The following is an 18,260-nucleotide window of genomic DNA, read 5'->3' as shown; positions in this document are numbered from 1 at the left end:
TTCTTAATTTCTATTGTACATGACGGTGTCCCAAGAGTGCACTCTTGGCCCAGAGCCCTTTCAGCAACTGTCACAAAATTAATTCAGTAGATATTCAGAATCATTCAAATGATTTATCCGAAGACTCGATCCTTTAATAAGGACACTGCCATATAATGGAGGAGCTACCTTAAAGAGGAGTGGACTGCACTCAATGGTCCTGCAGCCCTCTACGTTGTTACAATGGGAGCTGCTGGTAGATTTTGTTTCGTTTTGAAAGAAAATTTATTTGGCATCTTTCAAGACTTCAGGACGTCCCAAAGCTCTCTGCAGCCAATGAAGTACTTTTTGAAGTGTAATCACTGTCGTAATGCAGGAAACATGGCAGTCAATTTATGCACAGCAAGATCCCACAAACAGCAATGAGATAATGACCAAATAATTTGTTTTTAGGTGTTGGATGAAGGATAAATATTGGCCAGGACACCGGGGAGAATTCCCCTGTTCTTTTTCGAATAGTGCCATTAGATATTTTACATCCATGTGAGGGGGCAGACGGGGCCTTGGTTTAATGTCTCATCCAAAAGACGGCACCTCCGACAGTACAGCACTCCCTCAGTACTGCACTGGAGTGTCAGCCTAGATTTTGTGCTCAGGACTCTAGAGTGGGGTTTAACCCCCAACCTTCTGACTCAGAGGCGAGTGTGTTACCGCTGAGCCACGGTTGACATTTATTATTGTCACGATAATTTGTGCTTTAACTTGGTTAGTGGCAGCTCAGGAGTGGGCGTTTCATATACAAGTCCCCGACATTAAAATCTGAAACATGGTTTAGGATTACTACTTAAATCTCACCTATTCAGAACATAGGAACAGGAAGAGGCCATTCAGCTCCTCGAGTCTGTTCAATTAGATCATGGCTGATGTCTATCTTAACTCCATCTACCCACCTTCATTCTGTAACCCTTAATACCCTCGCCTAACAAAAATCTATCAGTCTCTGTTTTGAAATTTTCAGTTGACCCGGATTATCACTGTTGGGGGAGAGAGTTCCTGATTTCCACTCCCCTTTGTGTGAAGAAATGCTTCCTGACATCATCCCTGAATGACCTAGCTCTAATGTCATGGTTACGCCCCCATGTTCTGGACTCCTCCACCAGAGGAAATAGTTTTTCTCTATCTACCCTATCAACTCCTTGAATCATCTTAAGCACCTCAATTAGATCATCCCTTAAGCTTCTATACTCAAGGGAATACAAGCCTAGTCTATACAACCTGTCCTCATTATTTAACCCTTTTACCCCCAGTATCATCACTGGACCAGAATCCTAAAACAACCTGGCTGAAATTCAGATAGATGGTGATGTATCAGTGGGGTGTGACATAGAAATGACTGAAGTGTGGGAGCTCCCCTGATGCCTCAGTGGGAAACATCACCAGGGGTTGATCCCATGCTTGAGCCCTAGTCTACGTTGAATTAACTAACCTCGGTGAAGCAACAATACAATTGCTTATGAAAAGGTACTCCAGCCTGAGTCAGGAGGAAGGTGGGATATGGGCGGTGGTGAGGGGTAGGGATGGCTTCAGAGCGGGTTACTGTCTAGCTCAGTTGCCCCTAGAACGTGCAAATTCACACAGCAGTTAATCTGAAAATAGGGTGCCTGACATTACCCATTTTGAAGTACTGCCTATGTTAAAGGGGATAGAACTCTTCGAAGATGTGTAGAACAGAGTTATCTCACTGCAGTCTTTTTTTTTGTACAGAAAAATGTCCTGTACAATCTCCAAGCAACGTGCGCTTCTCTTGAGTCCATCAGAGGTTTAGGACGGAGACATAGCCCGTGTGTGGCTGTGAGCAATCTCGATGGGTCGGTTGTTTCAAAGGTGTTCATACGGAGCATTGCTCTCCACCTGGGCCCGCACCTGGAGGACCTCTCGCTGCGGGACAGCAACATCACCGAGACCTCCTTCATGGCTCTGGTCCCACCCTGCTGCAACCTGCGGGGGCTTGACCTCAGCGGCTGCAACAGCCTTTTCATGCCCGGTACCTTGCTGTCCAAGGAAGAGAGTAAGACAAGGACAGCGGGAGCCCTGGTGAACCTCCGTGAGCTCAACCTCTCCAACCTACGGTACCTCTCCGACTCGACCTTCAACCGACTTATCGACTGCACCCCCAATCTCCAAAAGCTGTCCCTTGCTGGCTGCCATATCACCTTCGAGTTTGATCCCTACTGGGGAACAAACGCATGCAATTCCACCGCGGTGCTGTCGCTGAACAACATTCTCCGTTTTATAAATCGACAGGTCAAGACGCTGAAGAGATTAAGTTTCAGCCGGACGAGCATCACAAACGAGGCCGTACGGTCAGTGGTCCAGGTGGCCGGGCTTCGCCTGGAGGGGCTGGTGCTTCAGTACTGCAAGGACTTCACGGACGACGCGGTCTGTGCCATCTGTGCGTGCCAGCCGGGGATCACGAACCTGGACCTCACCGGCTGCACCGAACTGACTGGCAAGTCTGTCATGACCGTGGCCTCGAGCCTGCAGCACCTGGAGCGCTTGTCCCTAGGCAAGATCAGGCGCATCGCGGACAGCGCGCTGAAGGACCTGCCCACAATCCCGTCCCTTCAGGCGCTCGACGTGTCCGAGTGTTACCAAGTCAGCGGCTGTGAGCTGGTCAAGGGGTTAACCTCGCCCCGGGCCATGTCGAATCTAGTGAGTCTCAACTTCGGCTTCTGCACCATGGTGAAAGTAAGTCACTCCATCAACTTTACCCACGCCACGGGGACATACTGCGCCCTAAATGTCTAGCTGTCAGCAGAGCAAAGTTACCATCATTTGGGGGAGGGACAGAAGGGGTAAGGAATTTGGGAGGGGAGCCGGTTCCCCCCTTGAGTTTTCAGCCCTTTCCTTTTGTAATGCTAAATTCCACCGGAGGTGGAGGTAACTGCATTTTTTTTGGGTCACCTCCTCCCCACAAGCTCCGCCTCCCCCCCCCCCGCCCCCCCCCCCGCCCCCCAAATGAGGGCATTACTGGCAGGATGATGTTCGCTGTAAATACCACTTCAGTTGCCCCCAACACCAAGGACACCTGCCTGATGCAGGACTAGAGGGTACCCACAGGTGTTTCAAATGATGGCTTCCTAACAGCGCCCGGGCAGCACTGACAATGGCACTGGCGCCTGTCCATGTTATGCAAATGATCCTGACCCCCCCCCCCCCCCCCCCCAATGAATTTGGACAGGGTGGGGATCGCAGCCTTGGGACGGGTGGAAGGTCCACTCCACCACCACCGGTATTTTCAGGCTTGTGTATTATACATTTGCGTGTGTTTCTCTCTCCCTTTCCTGATGTGGCAGTGATGTGCAGCTCCTTGGGCGCCAGTGGGTCTTTGGGGCCTCGCCTGTGGTTATTTAACAATTATTTGTCTTGGGATGGTGACATTTACCACCCGTGCCTGGTTGCCCTGCGAAGGTGGTGGGCAGCTTAGACCCGCGGCAGTCCATGTGGCGATGGTGCTCCCACCAATGGCGTTGGTTATGGAGTTCCAGGATTTTCACCCAGCGGTGATGAAGGAACAGTGAGATATGTCTAGGTCTGGTCCATTTCTCTTTTACCCCCCCAACCCCCTCCCCAGCCTAGTGACATTGAAGGAATAAATAACTGGCATTGACCAGGGATTGAACCTTGGACTGGCTTGAGTTTCTAACTTGGAAACAACTTTCTTTTTTCCAAAAAATACAACTGGGTTTTGCATTCCAAGAATACATTAAAATGGCAGGCTTAAATTCTAATCAAGCTCTAAATTAGCAGCGGTGATTGTAAATCTCATTGACCTCTCACTGGCATTAGTTCTATAATGTTGCTCACTCTTGCGTTGGGTTAAATTCCTTAGGACAGCAGTGTGCTCGCAATGGCGAAGATCCTGGGAGAGAGCCTGCGGGAGCTGGACCTCACCTCCTGCGTGTACATCACCGACATCAGCATCCACGCCATTGCCAACTACCTCAGGAGTCTGACGACACTGCGGCTCGGCTGGTGTAAGGAGATCACGGACTGGGGGCTGCTGGGAATGAACGCACCTGACGACAGCCAGCCGGCCAAGAAGGAGGTTTGCTTTTAGTTACTCGCGATCCTACCGCTGGCCACTTGGTATGAGAGCCAGTCTTCACTCGACAACTTTAAATAGCACCGTGATCAGGCGAGCAGCCTCGTCTAGCAGGGAGGAGGCTGGTGGTTGCCTCTTGAATATTGGTGCAAAGAGCCTCTGCTTGTCCCTTCGCTTCAGACTTTCCAAGCGTTCTGTCTTGCGGTGTTGGTTTGTAGACGTTCTAGTTTCGATCCCCTTTTCAAGCTCCTCTTGCTCCCCAATATATTCCTTTCTTGCTATAAAAAACACCATGGAACGAGGACAGGGCTCTTTTAAAATTGAAAGCTAAACAGGAAGCTTTTTAATCCAAAGATCAGATATTTGAATTGATGATCAATACTTTGAAGATCTACCTTGTCCAAACAGTGAACAGTGAAATGTTGAAGCTCTAAGTACTTAATTCCAACATGCACCGTAAGGATAAGATTAATATCTAGTGCGTTCCTTGTACGATCTTACTTTTCAGCTGACAGTTTGTGAAATCCAAGGCAATTGAGTTCTTTTTATACTCCTTTACTAAACAGATCCTCCAGCTTTAAACTCACTATTTATTTTTGGTTATAAGTGGGTATATGTGGGTTTAAGGGTTTTGAGCTCCATATTTATTGAGCAGTTCTTACTGGGCAGTAGCTGGTTTAGGACTGATACTTATTCACAAAACTAATAAATCTGCTACAGTTCATGAAATCTAACCCTATAATGACTCTCGGGGATGGGGGAAGTGACTTGTGTCTGGTCAGCTATGCCTGAGATGACTACATATATTATACACTGTGACAAACTGCTCACCATCACCAATAAACTTGACAAGCTCCCAACCCTGGGTAGACCTGTCAGAGAATCAATATTCTCTGGCTGCAGAATTTCCCTTGAGTTGCTGCAGATTTCTAGGGTTCTGGATTATGTATTGATTTAGAAATAATAATAATAGTGGTTAGAATGTGGAACTTGCTACCATGTGTAGTAGTTGAGGAAAATAGTATAAATGCATTTAAGGGGAAGCTAGATAATCACTTGAGGGAGAAAGGAATAGAAGGATATGCTGATAGGGTTAGATGAAATAAGGTGGGAGGAGACTCGTGTGGAGCATAAACACCGGCATAGACCTAATGGACTGAATGGCCTGTTTCTGTGCTGTAAATTCTGTGTAATTTTAACATGATCGAATTAATTTTGAAGAGTGTCCAACATGTTACTTTTTTGTTTCTTTCCAGGGTGATAATGAGCCAAAGTTTAGCAGGACCTTTGGTAACATGGGATTTTTTGCTCCTCCCAAATACCTGGATGAGAAGCCCCGGATGATAACCAAATCTGACATCGAGGCCTCCAAGGAGAAAGCAGGAGCTTCACTTAGTGTGTTGACGTGTCTTAAGGAGCTCAATCTGACTGCTTGTACCAAACTGACAGACTCCAGCATATCCAAGGTACTGCATGCAGGGCACTATTGAGGATATAGTGTATAACCATGTAGGCTGTACACTGGAGAAGAGAATAGAGCTGATAACACAAGAAGATAACTACCCGATGGCCTAGTTGTGGCAAAGGCACCGCCCGGTGTAGCACTGAGCCCTACAGATCAGAAGGACCCAGCCTCAATTTCTGGTCAGTGCTGAGTAAGCTGATCTCAAATTTAAAATTCTCATCCTTTTGTTCAGATATCTCCATGGCCTCACCCTCCCTGCCTCTGTAACCTCCTCCAGCCCTATGACCCTATGAGAACTGAGTTGCCCCAATTCTGGCCTCTTGTGTATCACCCATTTCCTTTACTCCACCATTGGTGGCCGTGCCTTCAGCTGCTTAGACCCTAAGCTCTGGAATTCCCTCCCTAAACCTCTCCGCCTTTCTACCTCTCTGTCCTCCTATTAGACCTTCCTTAACCTACTTCATTTGGCCACCTATCCTAATACTTCCTTATATGGCTCAGTGTCAAATTTGTCTGATTAGCTCTTGTGAAGTGCCTTGGGATGTTTTATAAAGGCGCTATATAAATGCAAATTGTTGTTGGGGCAACAGTTAGGCTGCTACAACTGGCCTCGTTGCTCTGGGCTAGGGAAATGAAAAATTAACCAGGATTGCCCCTTGGTTATGATGTCCTGACACTCACCGTCTCAGCCCACACATAAAGAACTGCCCTCTGGGTGAGGTTCGGGCGGCTGTGGAGCTGTGCCCCAACAAGAGTCAGTAGAGGGAGGGAAAGCAAATGGCGGGGTGGTTGTTACCCTCTGGGACCTCTGCTGCATGTCTTCTAACGACCAACTAAAGAAACCATTGGCGGACAGGGTCAGTGGGACTGAAAGTTCACAATAGGGGGAAAATCTGAAAGTGCCCGCCCCTTACTGGAGTTTTTTGAGGATGTAACTTGTAGAATAGATAGGGGAGAACCAGTGGATGTGGTGTACTTGGATTTTCAGAAGGCTTTTGATGAGGTTAGTGTGCAAAATTAAAGCACATGGAATTGGGGGGGAATATACTGGCATGGATTGAGAATTGGTTGACAGACAGGAAACAGAGTGGGAATAAACGGGTCTTTTTCCGGGTGGCAGGCAGAGACTAGTGGGGTACCACAGGGATCAGTGCTTGGGCCCCAGCTATTCATAACATATATCAATGATTTGGATGAGGGAACTAAATGTAACATTTCCAAGTTTGCAGAGGACACAAAGCTGGGGTGGACTGTGAGCTGTGAGGAGGATGCAAAGAGGCTCCAATGTCATTTAGACAAGTTGGGTGAGTGGGCAAGAACATGGCAAATGCAGTATAACGTGGATAAATGTGAGGTATCCACTTTGGTTGTAAAAACAGAAAGGCAGATTATTATCTGAATGGTGAGATTGGGAAAAGGGGAGGTGCAACGAGACCTGAGTGTCCTTGTATACCAGTCGCTGAAAGCGAGCATTCAGGTGCAGCAAGCAGTTAGGAAGGCGAATGGTACGTTGGCCTACATTGCAAGAGGATTTGAGTACAGGAGCAGTTGTGCAGGGCCTTGGTGAGACCACATCTGGAGTATTGTGTGCAGTTTTGGTCTCCTTATCTGAGGAAGGATGTCCTTGACATGGAGGGAGCCCAACGAAGGTTTACCAGACTGATTCCTGGGATGGCAGGACTGACGTATGAGGAGAGATTGGGTCAACTAGGCCTTTATTCACTAGAGTTTAGAAGAACGAGAGGTGATCTCATCGAAACGTATAAAATTCTAACAGGATTAGATGCAGAGAGGATGTTCCCGATGGCTGGGGAGTCCAGAACCGGGGGGTCACAGTCTCAGGATACAGGGTATGCCATTTAGAACCGAGATGAGGAGAAATTTCTTCACTCAGAGGGTGATGAACCTGTGGAATTCTGTACCACAGAAGGCAGTGGAGGCCAAGTCATTAGATGTATTCAAGAAGGAGACAGATATATTTCTTAATGCTAAAAGGATCAAGGGATATGGGGAAAAAGCAGGAACAGGGTACTGAATTAGACAATCAGCCATGATCATTTTGAATGGTGGAGCAGGCCCGAAGGGCCGAATGGCTTACTCTTGCTCCTATTTTCTATGTTTCCGCAAGGACAGTTACTCCCCCAAAAAAGGGGGATTAAGCTGCATTTAAGGCACTTACAGTAGTTCTTTTACAAGCTGAAACCTGATTGAATTTGCTGAGATACTGCCAGAAACAGCAAAAGAAGATATCCAAAGATTTCTAACTGTCATTTGACCTTTGCCTTGAAATTACTCTGTGATGTCTTTTTTGCATCATGTACGGTTTATTTGTGGCTTTTATTCAGGCTTTGGTTTGTGTTTGTGCTTCCAGTCGGAATGCTGTTTGTTGCTGACAAGTATGGGTTAATAATCAGAATGTAGTTGCTGAGGGTTTCATCAGGAAATATTTTGCAGCTGATCAGGACATTCTTGCCTCCATAGATTGATGCAGTTATTATGGCCAGACTCAGCATGAATACCTACAAAATTCTAAGGAAGGAAAGGCCCCGGAGCTGTGTTCTTGTGCGTGTTTTCATTTGCACTCGTGTTCTCACGTGTGCTCTTGCGTATGTGTTCGGTGTGTTCTTGCGTGTGCGCATGTGTGATTCTCTTTGATTGGATTTTCTGTTTTATGTAAGTGCTGGACTGCAATGAATGCAGTGATCTTGATTTGCTGGTGACTGTTGATCTGTAGTAGTTTAGAATGTGAGGACCTGTGGAAAACACCAGTTACTGTACTGGAAACCTCAGGGTAAAGTTGCTGAAATGAAGCATTTTGAAACAAGTGATTTAATACTTGTAACTTTACAGTCTGCTATATATTCTTTTCAATTTATGAGGGGAATTTTTCTCCTTGTTGACGCCCAGTGTCAGTGTCTAGCCCTCCCAGCACTGTAATCTTGTAAACTTTCTTTACTGCGCTCTTAAAGACATAAATTTAGAAGGGAACAGTTTGACCTGAAACTCCCATTTTCAAGGAATCTCAACCTTATCAGTCTCGACTATACAGAATATTGTGTCCAGCTCATCTAGAACCGAACTGATAGCTTGGCCTTTGAGAAATACCCTGTGTGGTCATGTTTTAACCCCTTACATGCTGATTGTAGCAATAAAAATTTTTTAAAAATTCAGCACAGACAAAAAAAAAAGTTTTTGTCAGAACAGCTGAGCCAATCCTGATCTTTTTAAATAATTTGTTCTCAGGATGTGGGCGATGCTGGCAAGACTGTATTTATTGCTCATCCCTAATTGCCCTGAGAAGGCGATGGTGGGCCTTCTCTTTGAAACGCTTTGGACCTTGTGATGGTGCTTATTAGGGCCTCGTAGAGACTGTTTCCACCTGGGTCGTTTGCTAGGCTACTTGAAAGGGCATTAAGAGACAACCACATAGTGTGAGGCTGGAGTCACATGTGGGCCAGACCCGGTTACGGTGGTAGGTTCCCTTCGCTGAGGGTAGTCCCTGAATGACAATCCAGAAGCTTTCATGGGCATTTTTCTGGTGGAAGTCCACAAATGATAAGATTTATTGAATTCAAATTCACAATTGTGGGATTTGAACCCATGGCCTCTGGGTTGCTGATCCATAACCACTAGGCTACTGTATCCACTCCTGACCCAATGTCAGCACCTGGGCATTTCCAGCTGGGGTCACTGGAAATCTGCCCGATTTCCCCTTTCCAAAACCTTGGTGCTGAGGCCAGTTGTAGTGCTCCTGACTGAGGTCAGTGCGATCCAGGAATCTGGGATCTTTGTGGTGTGAATGGCTCAGTTACTCACGGGGTAAACGGAGTCCCTGGAGGGTTCCAAACCTGCTTCTTCACATAACATCTACAGTGGACCCTACCTTGTAGTCTATCCCACCTGTTTCACCTGCAGAAAGCTGCCAGCACAGTCCTGGCTTGGTTCTAATGGTAGATAACTAAACTCCCCAATATCCATCTACACTTACCCCGGTTATTCATCTGGCCAGATGCTCCTTCCAGATGTTCCCATGGTGCCAGAAGCACATGAATCATTGTGTTCCATTGAGTATTTGAACTGCTGTCTACTTCTAGTTTATGTTCCATTCCTAACAAAGTACTGATCCAGCTCATTTGGTACAGCAGTAACTGCTTTTGCTAAGAGTCTATTCCATGTGCCCACTATTCTGTGGGGATAAAATAATCTAATTCCTAGTCTGTCTTTATTTTTAATATTGTACAGTTTTTGGTACATGTCCTCCTCTAAGTCAATATTACTGAAGTACAGACAGATGAGTTCAAGCACTCAATGGAATTGAATGGTTTCTGTGCCATTGGGACTATAGAAAGATCAAAGCTCAAGTCTCTCCAACCTTTCCTCATAACTCCACACTCTGACATTACTTCTGAGTCTTTCCTGGTAACAGAGAGTGAAATGCCAGAATCACCCCTGTTCTTCTCTGACTCTTGTCCATTGTATCAGTCGTTCTTACAATGGTAGGGTGCACTGTATTCCTCATCAATGACCTATATAGGGTTAGGATAATCCATTGATTTATAATCAGATTCCTTTAAGATCCACCCCATATTTGGTTTGATTTGTTAATAGTTTCACATTAACCGGAAACTCTCACTGAATGATCTATTTTTCTCCTTTTTAACCTTTGCTTTATCGTGTAAATGCCTTTTTGTTTTCTCTTTCAGTATGCATTACCTTACACTTACCCACATTCAAATCCAGCTGGCATTCCTTAGTCCATTTGCTTAATTGGTGCACATCCTTTCAAAGGATAGCTCTTTCAAAGAGCTGGCACAGACATGATGGGCTGAATGGCCTGTGCTGTACCTACTATGATACTTTTATCTCCTTTATCTTTGTCACCCAGCCAGGTAGCTTAACATTATCAGCAAATTTACTGACGTTTCAAGTCCCCTCCATTATGTTCATGCATAGCAGCCAGTTCACGCTGACTGTTTTGGGGGCCCAGTCAGCATTTGCTGTCAAAACTCAGTGCGGACCGTGCGACTCTCCTCTCAGTCCCTGGCTCCTATGTGAGCCTAGGTGTTAATGGACCAACCTGAACCCTTCGCTCTTCAACACTGCTCCTGGCGCTAATGGCAGTGATTCTGGCCACTCTTTATACAATAGGCACAAATTCTCACAAGAACAGGAGTTGCTGCCTGCAGTATACAGTGGCCGGAATCACAGCCTTTAGTGACAGGAATAGCGTTGAGCAGTGAGGGGTCATGGTCTGGTACATTAGCAGCTGGGCTCAGGTGTGAATGGGACTAAGGGAAAGGAGGGAATGTTGGCAATGAAGTGGGGGGGGGGATGAAGGGGAGAGGAAAGGGGGGGGATGAAGGGGAGAGGAAAGGGGGGGGATGAAGGGGAGAGGAAAGGGGGGGGATGAAGGGGAGAGGAAAGGGGGGGGATGAAGGGGAGAGGAAAGGGGGGGGAATGAAGGGGGGGTGAAGGGGGGGGAATGAAGGGGGGGTGAAGGGGAGAGGAAAGGGGGGGATGAAGGGGGGAATGAAGGGGAGAGGAAAGGGGGGGATGAAGGGGAGAGGAAAGGGGGGGGATGAAGGGGAGAGGAAAGGGGGGGATGAAGGGGGGGGGATGAAGGGGAGAGGAAAGGGGGGGGATGAAGGGGAGAGGAAAGGGGGGGGATGAAGGGGAGAGGAAAGGGGGGGATGAAGGGGAGAGGAAAGGGGGGGGATGAAGGGGAGAGGAAAGGGGGGGGGGAATGAAGGGGGGGTGAAGGGGAGAGGAAAGGGGGGGGATGAAGGGGAGAGGAAAGGGGGGGATGAAGGGGAGAGGAAAGGGGGGGATGAAGGGGAGAGGAAAGGGGGGGGATGAAGGGGAGAGGAAAGGGGGGGATGAAGGGGAGAGGAAAGGGGGGGGGGAAGGACGGGGAGAGGAAAGGGGGGGGAAGGACGGGGAGAGGAAAGGGGGGGGGAAGGACGGGGAGAGGAAAGGAGAGAACAAAGTGTGGGGAGAGGAAAGGGTGGCAGAGGCTGGGAGCAGCTTTGGGGTAGGGCGGTGAAGAGAGTACCAGCATTAACTGCTTATAATCCCGTGCATACCGTGATCAGCACAAAAGAATCCACTAAATCTTAACGAGCAAAAATGCCTTTACTTTGTTACAATTGCCATGCCACCTTTATACACGTATCATGTAGCTGAAGAGTGGCCTAGGCATAAACCTACTTTTCCGTCCAGTTGATACGTACCCTTGGAAAGGGTGGGAGAAAATAACTTTGGGAAAGGAGAGAGATTATGTAACCTTAGCCAAAGGAATGAGCTGTCTTTGAATTCCTTCGGTAGGAAATCCGCTTTGAGGAGCTAAAGACCTTGTCGCTGAGCATGGTCCGCGAGATAACTGACGAGAGCATTGTCTCCATCGCAACGCACTGCCGCAGCCTGGAGCGACTTTCCCTCAGCCATTGCGACCAACTGACCGACCAAGGGATGATTGCTGCCGCTAGCCACATGAAAAGGCTGACCCATCTTGACATCTCCTGCTGCAATAAGATCACCGACCAGTAAGTAACCAGCTTAAAAAAAGACATAGTTGAAGGGAGATTTGACTCCAGTTATGTCGTATTCTGGATGATGATTGCAGAAGGAAAGTAGTTGTAAAAATAGCTCGTTGGTGCTCCAGTAAGTGTATAGAGTACTGGGTGCATGTTTGTGCTCCCCAGTGACCTACTGTACAAAGTCCATGGCTTCTATAGCACTATAGGTGTCAGCTGTGGCTCACTTGGTAGCACTCCCGCCTCTGAGTCAGAAGGGCATGGGTTCATTTCCCATTCCAGATACTTGAGTACAAAATCTAGGCTGACACTGAGGGAGTGCTGCACTGTCGAAGGTGCCGTCTTTCAGATGAGACATTAAACCCTGTCTACCCTCTCGGGTGGACGTAAAAGATCCCATAGCACTATTTCGAAGAAGAGCAGGGAAGATCTCCCCGGTGTCCTGGCCAATATTTATCCCTCAACCAACGTCATAAAAAAACGGTTATCTGGTCATTTATGGGATCTTGCTGTGCGCAAATTGGCTGTTGCGTTTCCTACATTACAACAGTGACTACACTTCAAAAGTACTTCATTGGCTGTAAAGCGCTTCGGGACACTCTGGGGTTGTGAAAGGCGCTGTATATATGCACGCCTTTCGTTCTTTCATTCAAATGGCCTGTTTCTATGTTGTCATTTCTATGCTATTCAAAGCAGGGCTTCCTTGCCTCTTCGATGAGTAGCTTAGACCAGGAAAGTCACAGATTCAATTCCCAGTCTTTGCCAAATCTGCTGCTACCAGTCGGGATAGTGATAACGGTGCTACGATTGGCCTCAGCGTCACCAGGTCAAGGAGGCACAAAGCAGCCATGGTTCCTGCTCCTGATCCCTAGTCAGCAGCCCTCTTCCTCATGTGAGGACAGGGTCGATCACAGCTCTTTCTGTCTCTCCCTCCCACCCCTGGGTCAAATAATCTGTAATATGAGTCAAAGCTCTTGCACGTACAATAGTCACAGATGAGGTACTAGAGGGCAGCTGGTGACGGTGGGATTAAACCCCAGAGAAGGTCAGTCCCTTTCAGGGGGGGGAAAAGTGGAAATCAAAATCGTTTTTCATCTGCCTGTTTCCACTTGTGAGTGAGTCCAAAACTAGGGGCCATAAATATAAAATAATCACCAATCAATCCAATGGGGAATTCAGAAGAATCTAATTTACCCAGAGAGTGGTTAGAATGTGGAACTCGCTGCCACAAGGAATAGTTGAGGCGACTGGTATAGATGCATTTAAGGGGAAGCTAAATAAACACAAGAGGGAGAAAGGAATAGAAGGATATGTTGATAGGGCGAGATGAAGAAGGGTGGGAGGAGTCTTGTGTGGAGCATAAACACTGGGCTGAATGACCTTTTTCTGTACTGTAAAATTTGATGTAATTCTATGCCAGCGATTGTCATTCCACCTTCATGCTGTTTCTCCTCCCCCAGGACACTGGACGTCCTCTCACAGGAGTGCAAGTGGTTGAAGAGTCTGGACGTCTCCATGTGCGGCGGGCTGACGATCACAGGCATCGAGCGAATCCAGCTGCTCCTTCCCACGCTCACCAACGTCCAGGCTAGATATTTGGGCGGGGCTGACCTGTCTCTCACTCTGTGAAGGAGGGCCAGGCGACGAGTCAAACCTGGACCTGAAGGACACAGCCCGTATTCGCCTTGCAGTCGGAACCAGGCTTTGAAACTTTGAAACACTGACTGACTGACTGAGTGCTGTGGCCTGTGAGCAAAGTTTGACTTATCTTTAGTAATGCATAGCCCAGTTTTTATTTCTGAGGCAGCTGATGTATTACTGCAGGTAGCTTTATATATATTTACTAGGGTTAAATGACGTAGGGGTGTGAGAAGGCTCGTGTGGAGCATAAACACCAGTGTAGACCAGTTGGGCCGAATGGCCTATTCCTGTGCTGTAAATTCTATGTATTGCTATTTTAAGGCAGGCTTCTCAGTGCCACAGTGTGGAAATCAGTCAGTCTCCAAATCAATGAGTTGCACTGGAACCTTGGGGCTTTTCTTTCTTCCTGGAGGTGTACTCTATGACTAGGTTTTACTGTGCCCGATATTCTGTGCTCAAACACAGAAGGAGTGCTTTAATATCTCTATCATTGCTGAGAGACTTGGACCAAGACGCTATTGGATTCACTGCCTAGTAATCCCAAGAACTTTTTCTTCTTTTACTCTCCCGTTTTCTCCCCATCCCCCCCAAAAGTCTTGATCTCCTTACCGGATCACAGTGCCATGCATGGTTCCACGTGCTGGCCTCGACGCTGAATGCCGGCAGGCTATTCGATTGTGGAGGGTGTCCCAGATGCTGCTGCTGCCGCCTGATGTACACACAGGCACTGCCACCAGGGGTCACTGGATAGTGAGCAGGGGCAGGATACCTAGCTTTTTGTGTTCTCCCTTTTTCTTTCTCATTTGCTCCCTTCCCCACCCCAGGGGCAATATGACCTCCTCATCGAGTACCCATTATTCTATATAGAAAACACCTGACCTCACCATGATCACTGCCAAATCTATACTTTATTTCATGGCTCCAGACTGCCAGACCCTCTTTCGCCCACGGCCTTTGGTCCTTTTTTCAAATTTCTTGTTGGAACAATGACTAGTTGGGGACTGGAGGGCTGCTGCTGGTGGTGGGGCTGTACCCTGACACACATCACTGTCTCCATCAGACAGCTGGTGGGGCTGTACCCTGACACACATCACTGTCTCCAGCAGACAGCTGGTGGGGCTGTACCCTGACACACATCACTGTCTCCATCAGACAGCTGGTGGGGCTGTACCCTGACACACATCACTGTCTCCAGCAGACAGCTGGTGGGGCTGTACCCTGACACACATCACTGTCTCCAGCAGACAGCTGGTGGGGCTGTACCCTGACACACATCACTGTCTCCAGCAGACAGCTGGTGGGGCTGTACCCTGACACACATCACTGTCTCAAGCAGACAGCTGGTGGGGCTGTACTCTGACACACATCACTGACTCCAGCAGACAGCTGGTGGGGCTGTACCCTGACACACATCACTGTCTCCAGCAGACAGCTGGTGGGGCTGTACCCTGACACACATCACTGTCTCCAGCAGACAGCTGGTGGGGCTGTACTCTGACACACATCACTGTCTCCAGCAGACAGCTGGTGGGGCTGTACCCTGACACACATCACTGTCTCCAGCAGACAGCTGGTGGGGCTGTACCCTGACACACATCACTGACTCCAGCAGACAGCTGGTGGGGCTGTACCCTGACACACATCACTGTCTCCAGCAGACAGCTGGTGGGGCTGTACCCTGACACATCACTGTCTCCAGCAGACAGCTGGTGGGGCTGTACCCTGACACACATCACTGTCTCCAGCAGACAGCTGGTGGGGCTGTACCCTGTACACACATCACTGTCTCCAGCAGACAGCTGGTGGGGCTGTACCCTGTACACACATCACTGTCTCCAGCAGACAGCTGGTGGGGCTGTACCCTGTACACACATCACTGTCTCCAGTAGAGATGGGGAAAGGGGAGGAAAATAGAAGGAAAATTAGTTTGAAAAGGCCCAGAAATGGTTCTTTTTTGCATAAGTTCAGCAGTAGAGTTGTATTTTTTGAAAGCCGGTTCCATGCCCTATAACCTTTAAATAATGCCTCGGGTCTCCAAACAGGAGCTTTAACAGATCCTGGATTCTCTTGTGGTTTTTATTGAGCCGGTTTGCCTGCCCCCTCCGCTCCCCCCACCCCCGCCGTGTATGTACCAATATCATCCCACCCCGCACTGCAGGATCTGTGATCAGATGTGATTGAACACACTTTGAAGGACGGCTCTTCCCCTTATTAAAAGCTGCTGTTAGTTTTAGACCATAAACAGTGGAGCCCACTTCAAGGCATCTCTGAGATTAAAGCCAATTTCCTGCTGTCCATCCTCCCCCCAACCCTCCTATGCCCTAGTCGATGAAGGAAGTGTGTGTCTAAGGTATAGAGACTAAGATTCAACTTGTGCCCTCTACAGTGTTAGATCTGTGCTGGGGCAGGAGTTGGATGTTACAATTGGCCTCGATGTGTAGAGACTGGGAATATCTAGCCAGAGTTCCTGTTCCTGATCGCTAACCAGTCAGCCCCCCTACCCCCCCCCCCCCCCCCGGTGTGGGCAGAGGAAAGGGATTTTCTGTGATACCACATGTAGTCAAATAGCCAACTGACTGGCTCTGTTTAAATGGAGAATACCCACATGGAGATGTACTGGAGGGTAACAGGTGACCTGGAGCTGCACCCTACAGGAATTTGCATCGAGAAAAACTGTTTAATATCAGTTGTTTTCGAAATACAACCATCAGTATTCAGAATGTTTTAAAATTTACATCCTATTGAGGGTCACATTTTTAGACTAGTTTCATTCCCAGGTCACTGGTATCACACGTTACTGTACAGAGGGGAGCTGTTCTTGGAGTGACCTACTGCTGCTGTTGTCTCTGGCTCACTGTACTGTATGTATTCTGATTTGCACTATCGAAACTGTTAGCAGCTCTATTTGGCAAGGATCAGTCCTGTGTAACCTTACTTGCTATTTAAATGGCGTTATGCTGACTGTTTGCTTCGGTTTTGTTCCGTGGGGAAATTCAATTTGATTTTTGAAAGGCTTGACGATGCCGGGAGATCGACTCAAATGTGGGGCTGCTTTTAAATCCTGTTTCCCCTCGTGGATCGCACAATGTAATGCAACTGTGCTATTTAAAATAAAAGTCATTATATGTAGTGTTTTGCACAGCATCTTGGCTTGTCTTGTGGAGGATGAGACACATTTGTGAAGCACCAAATCGCTGCTGAGCTGTTGCTGCTTTCCTACTACAACCTGTATTTGTAACAAACTCAACAGTTTGTAAGATATCTTCGATGGCACCTCCCAAACCCACAACCTCCACCACCTGGAACGACAAGGGCACCACCTGCACGTTCCCCTCCAAGTCACACACCATCCCGACTTGGAAATATATCACCGTTCCTTCATCGCTGGGTCAAAATCCTGGAACTCCCTTCCTAACAACACTGTGGGAGAACCTTCACCACACGGACTGCAGTGGTTCAAGAAGATGGCTCATCACCACCTTCTCAAGGGCAATTAGGGATGGGCAATAAATGCCGGCCTCGCCAGCGACAGCCATATTCTGAGAATTAATTTTAACAATCACAAACTAACTGCAGAAAGCTGGTTAGAGCTCCCTCGGTGGATCAGTAAAGGCAGCGTATAACAATTTGGGGGTACGGTAGCATAGTGGTTATGTTACTGGACTAGTAATCCAGAGGCCTGGACTAAAATCCAGAGTCATGAGTTCAAATCCCACCACGGCAGCTGGCGAATTTAAATTCAATTAATTAATTCAATTAAATAAAAATCTGGAATTAAAATACTAGTATCAGTAATGATGGCCATGAAACTACCGGATTGTCGTAAAAACCCATCTGGTTCACTAATGTCCTTTAGGGAAGGAAACCTGCCGTCCTTACCCGGTCTGGCCTATATGTGACTCCAGACCCACAGCAATGTGGTTGATTCTTAATTGCCCTCTGAAATGGCCTAGCAAGCCACTCAGTTGTAAAATCTCGCTACGAAAAGTCATAATAAGAATAAAACCGGACGGACCACAAGGCACCGGACACGACAACGGCAAAACACCAAGCCCAGTCGACCCTGCAAGTTCCTCCTTACTAACATCTGGGGACCTGTGCCAAAATTGGGAGAGCTGTCCCACAGACGAGTCAAGCAACAGCCTGACATAGCCATACTTACAGAATCATATCTTTCAGCCAACGTCCCAGACTCTTCCATCACCATCCCTGGGTATGTCCTGTCCCACGGGCAGGACAGACCCACCAGAGGTGGCGGTACAGTGATATACAGTCAGGAGGGAGTGGCCCTGGGAGTCCTCAACATTGACTCTGGACCCCATGAAATCTCATGGCATCAGGTCAAACACGGGCAACGAAACCTCCTGCTGATTACCACCGACCGTCCTCCCTCAGCTGATGAATCAGTCCTCCTCCATGTTGAGCACCACTTGGAGGAAGCACTGAGGGTAGCAAGGGCACAGAATGTACTCTGGGTGGGGGACTTCAATGTCCATCACCAAGAGTGGCTCGGTAGCACCACTACTGACCGAGCTGG

The 18,260-nt window shown here is 47.9% G+C and overlaps 1 protein-coding gene across 1 annotated transcript in view; it reads left to right on the top strand.

Annotated features, from left to right (window-relative positions):
• The window catches only part of fbxl9 (F-box and leucine rich repeat protein), a 43,913-nt gene extending 27,061 nt beyond the window's left edge, over positions 1 to 16,852 (top strand). Inside the window, exons 4-8 of the mRNA XM_067997656.1 lie at positions 1,744 to 2,727; positions 3,872 to 4,087; positions 5,341 to 5,550; positions 11,874 to 12,091; positions 13,543 to 16,852. Of these exons, the coding sequence (XP_067853757.1) occupies positions 1,744 to 2,727; positions 3,872 to 4,087; positions 5,341 to 5,550; positions 11,874 to 12,091; positions 13,543 to 13,711 (1,797 nt within the window). The 3' untranslated portion in view covers positions 13,712 to 16,852. The remainder of the gene's footprint in view (positions 1 to 1,743; positions 2,728 to 3,871; positions 4,088 to 5,340; positions 5,551 to 11,873; positions 12,092 to 13,542) is intronic.
• Positions 16,853 to 18,260: the final 1,408 nt, after the last annotated feature.

The sequence above is a fragment of the Heptranchias perlo genome, chromosome 16, assembly GCF_035084215.1.
Source record: "Heptranchias perlo isolate sHepPer1 chromosome 16, sHepPer1.hap1, whole genome shotgun sequence".
Lineage (NCBI taxonomy): Eukaryota > Metazoa > Chordata > Chondrichthyes > Hexanchiformes > Hexanchidae > Heptranchias > Heptranchias perlo.
Note: the sequence above shows the minus strand (reverse complement) of the source record. Positions and strands in the feature narration are given on the sequence as shown.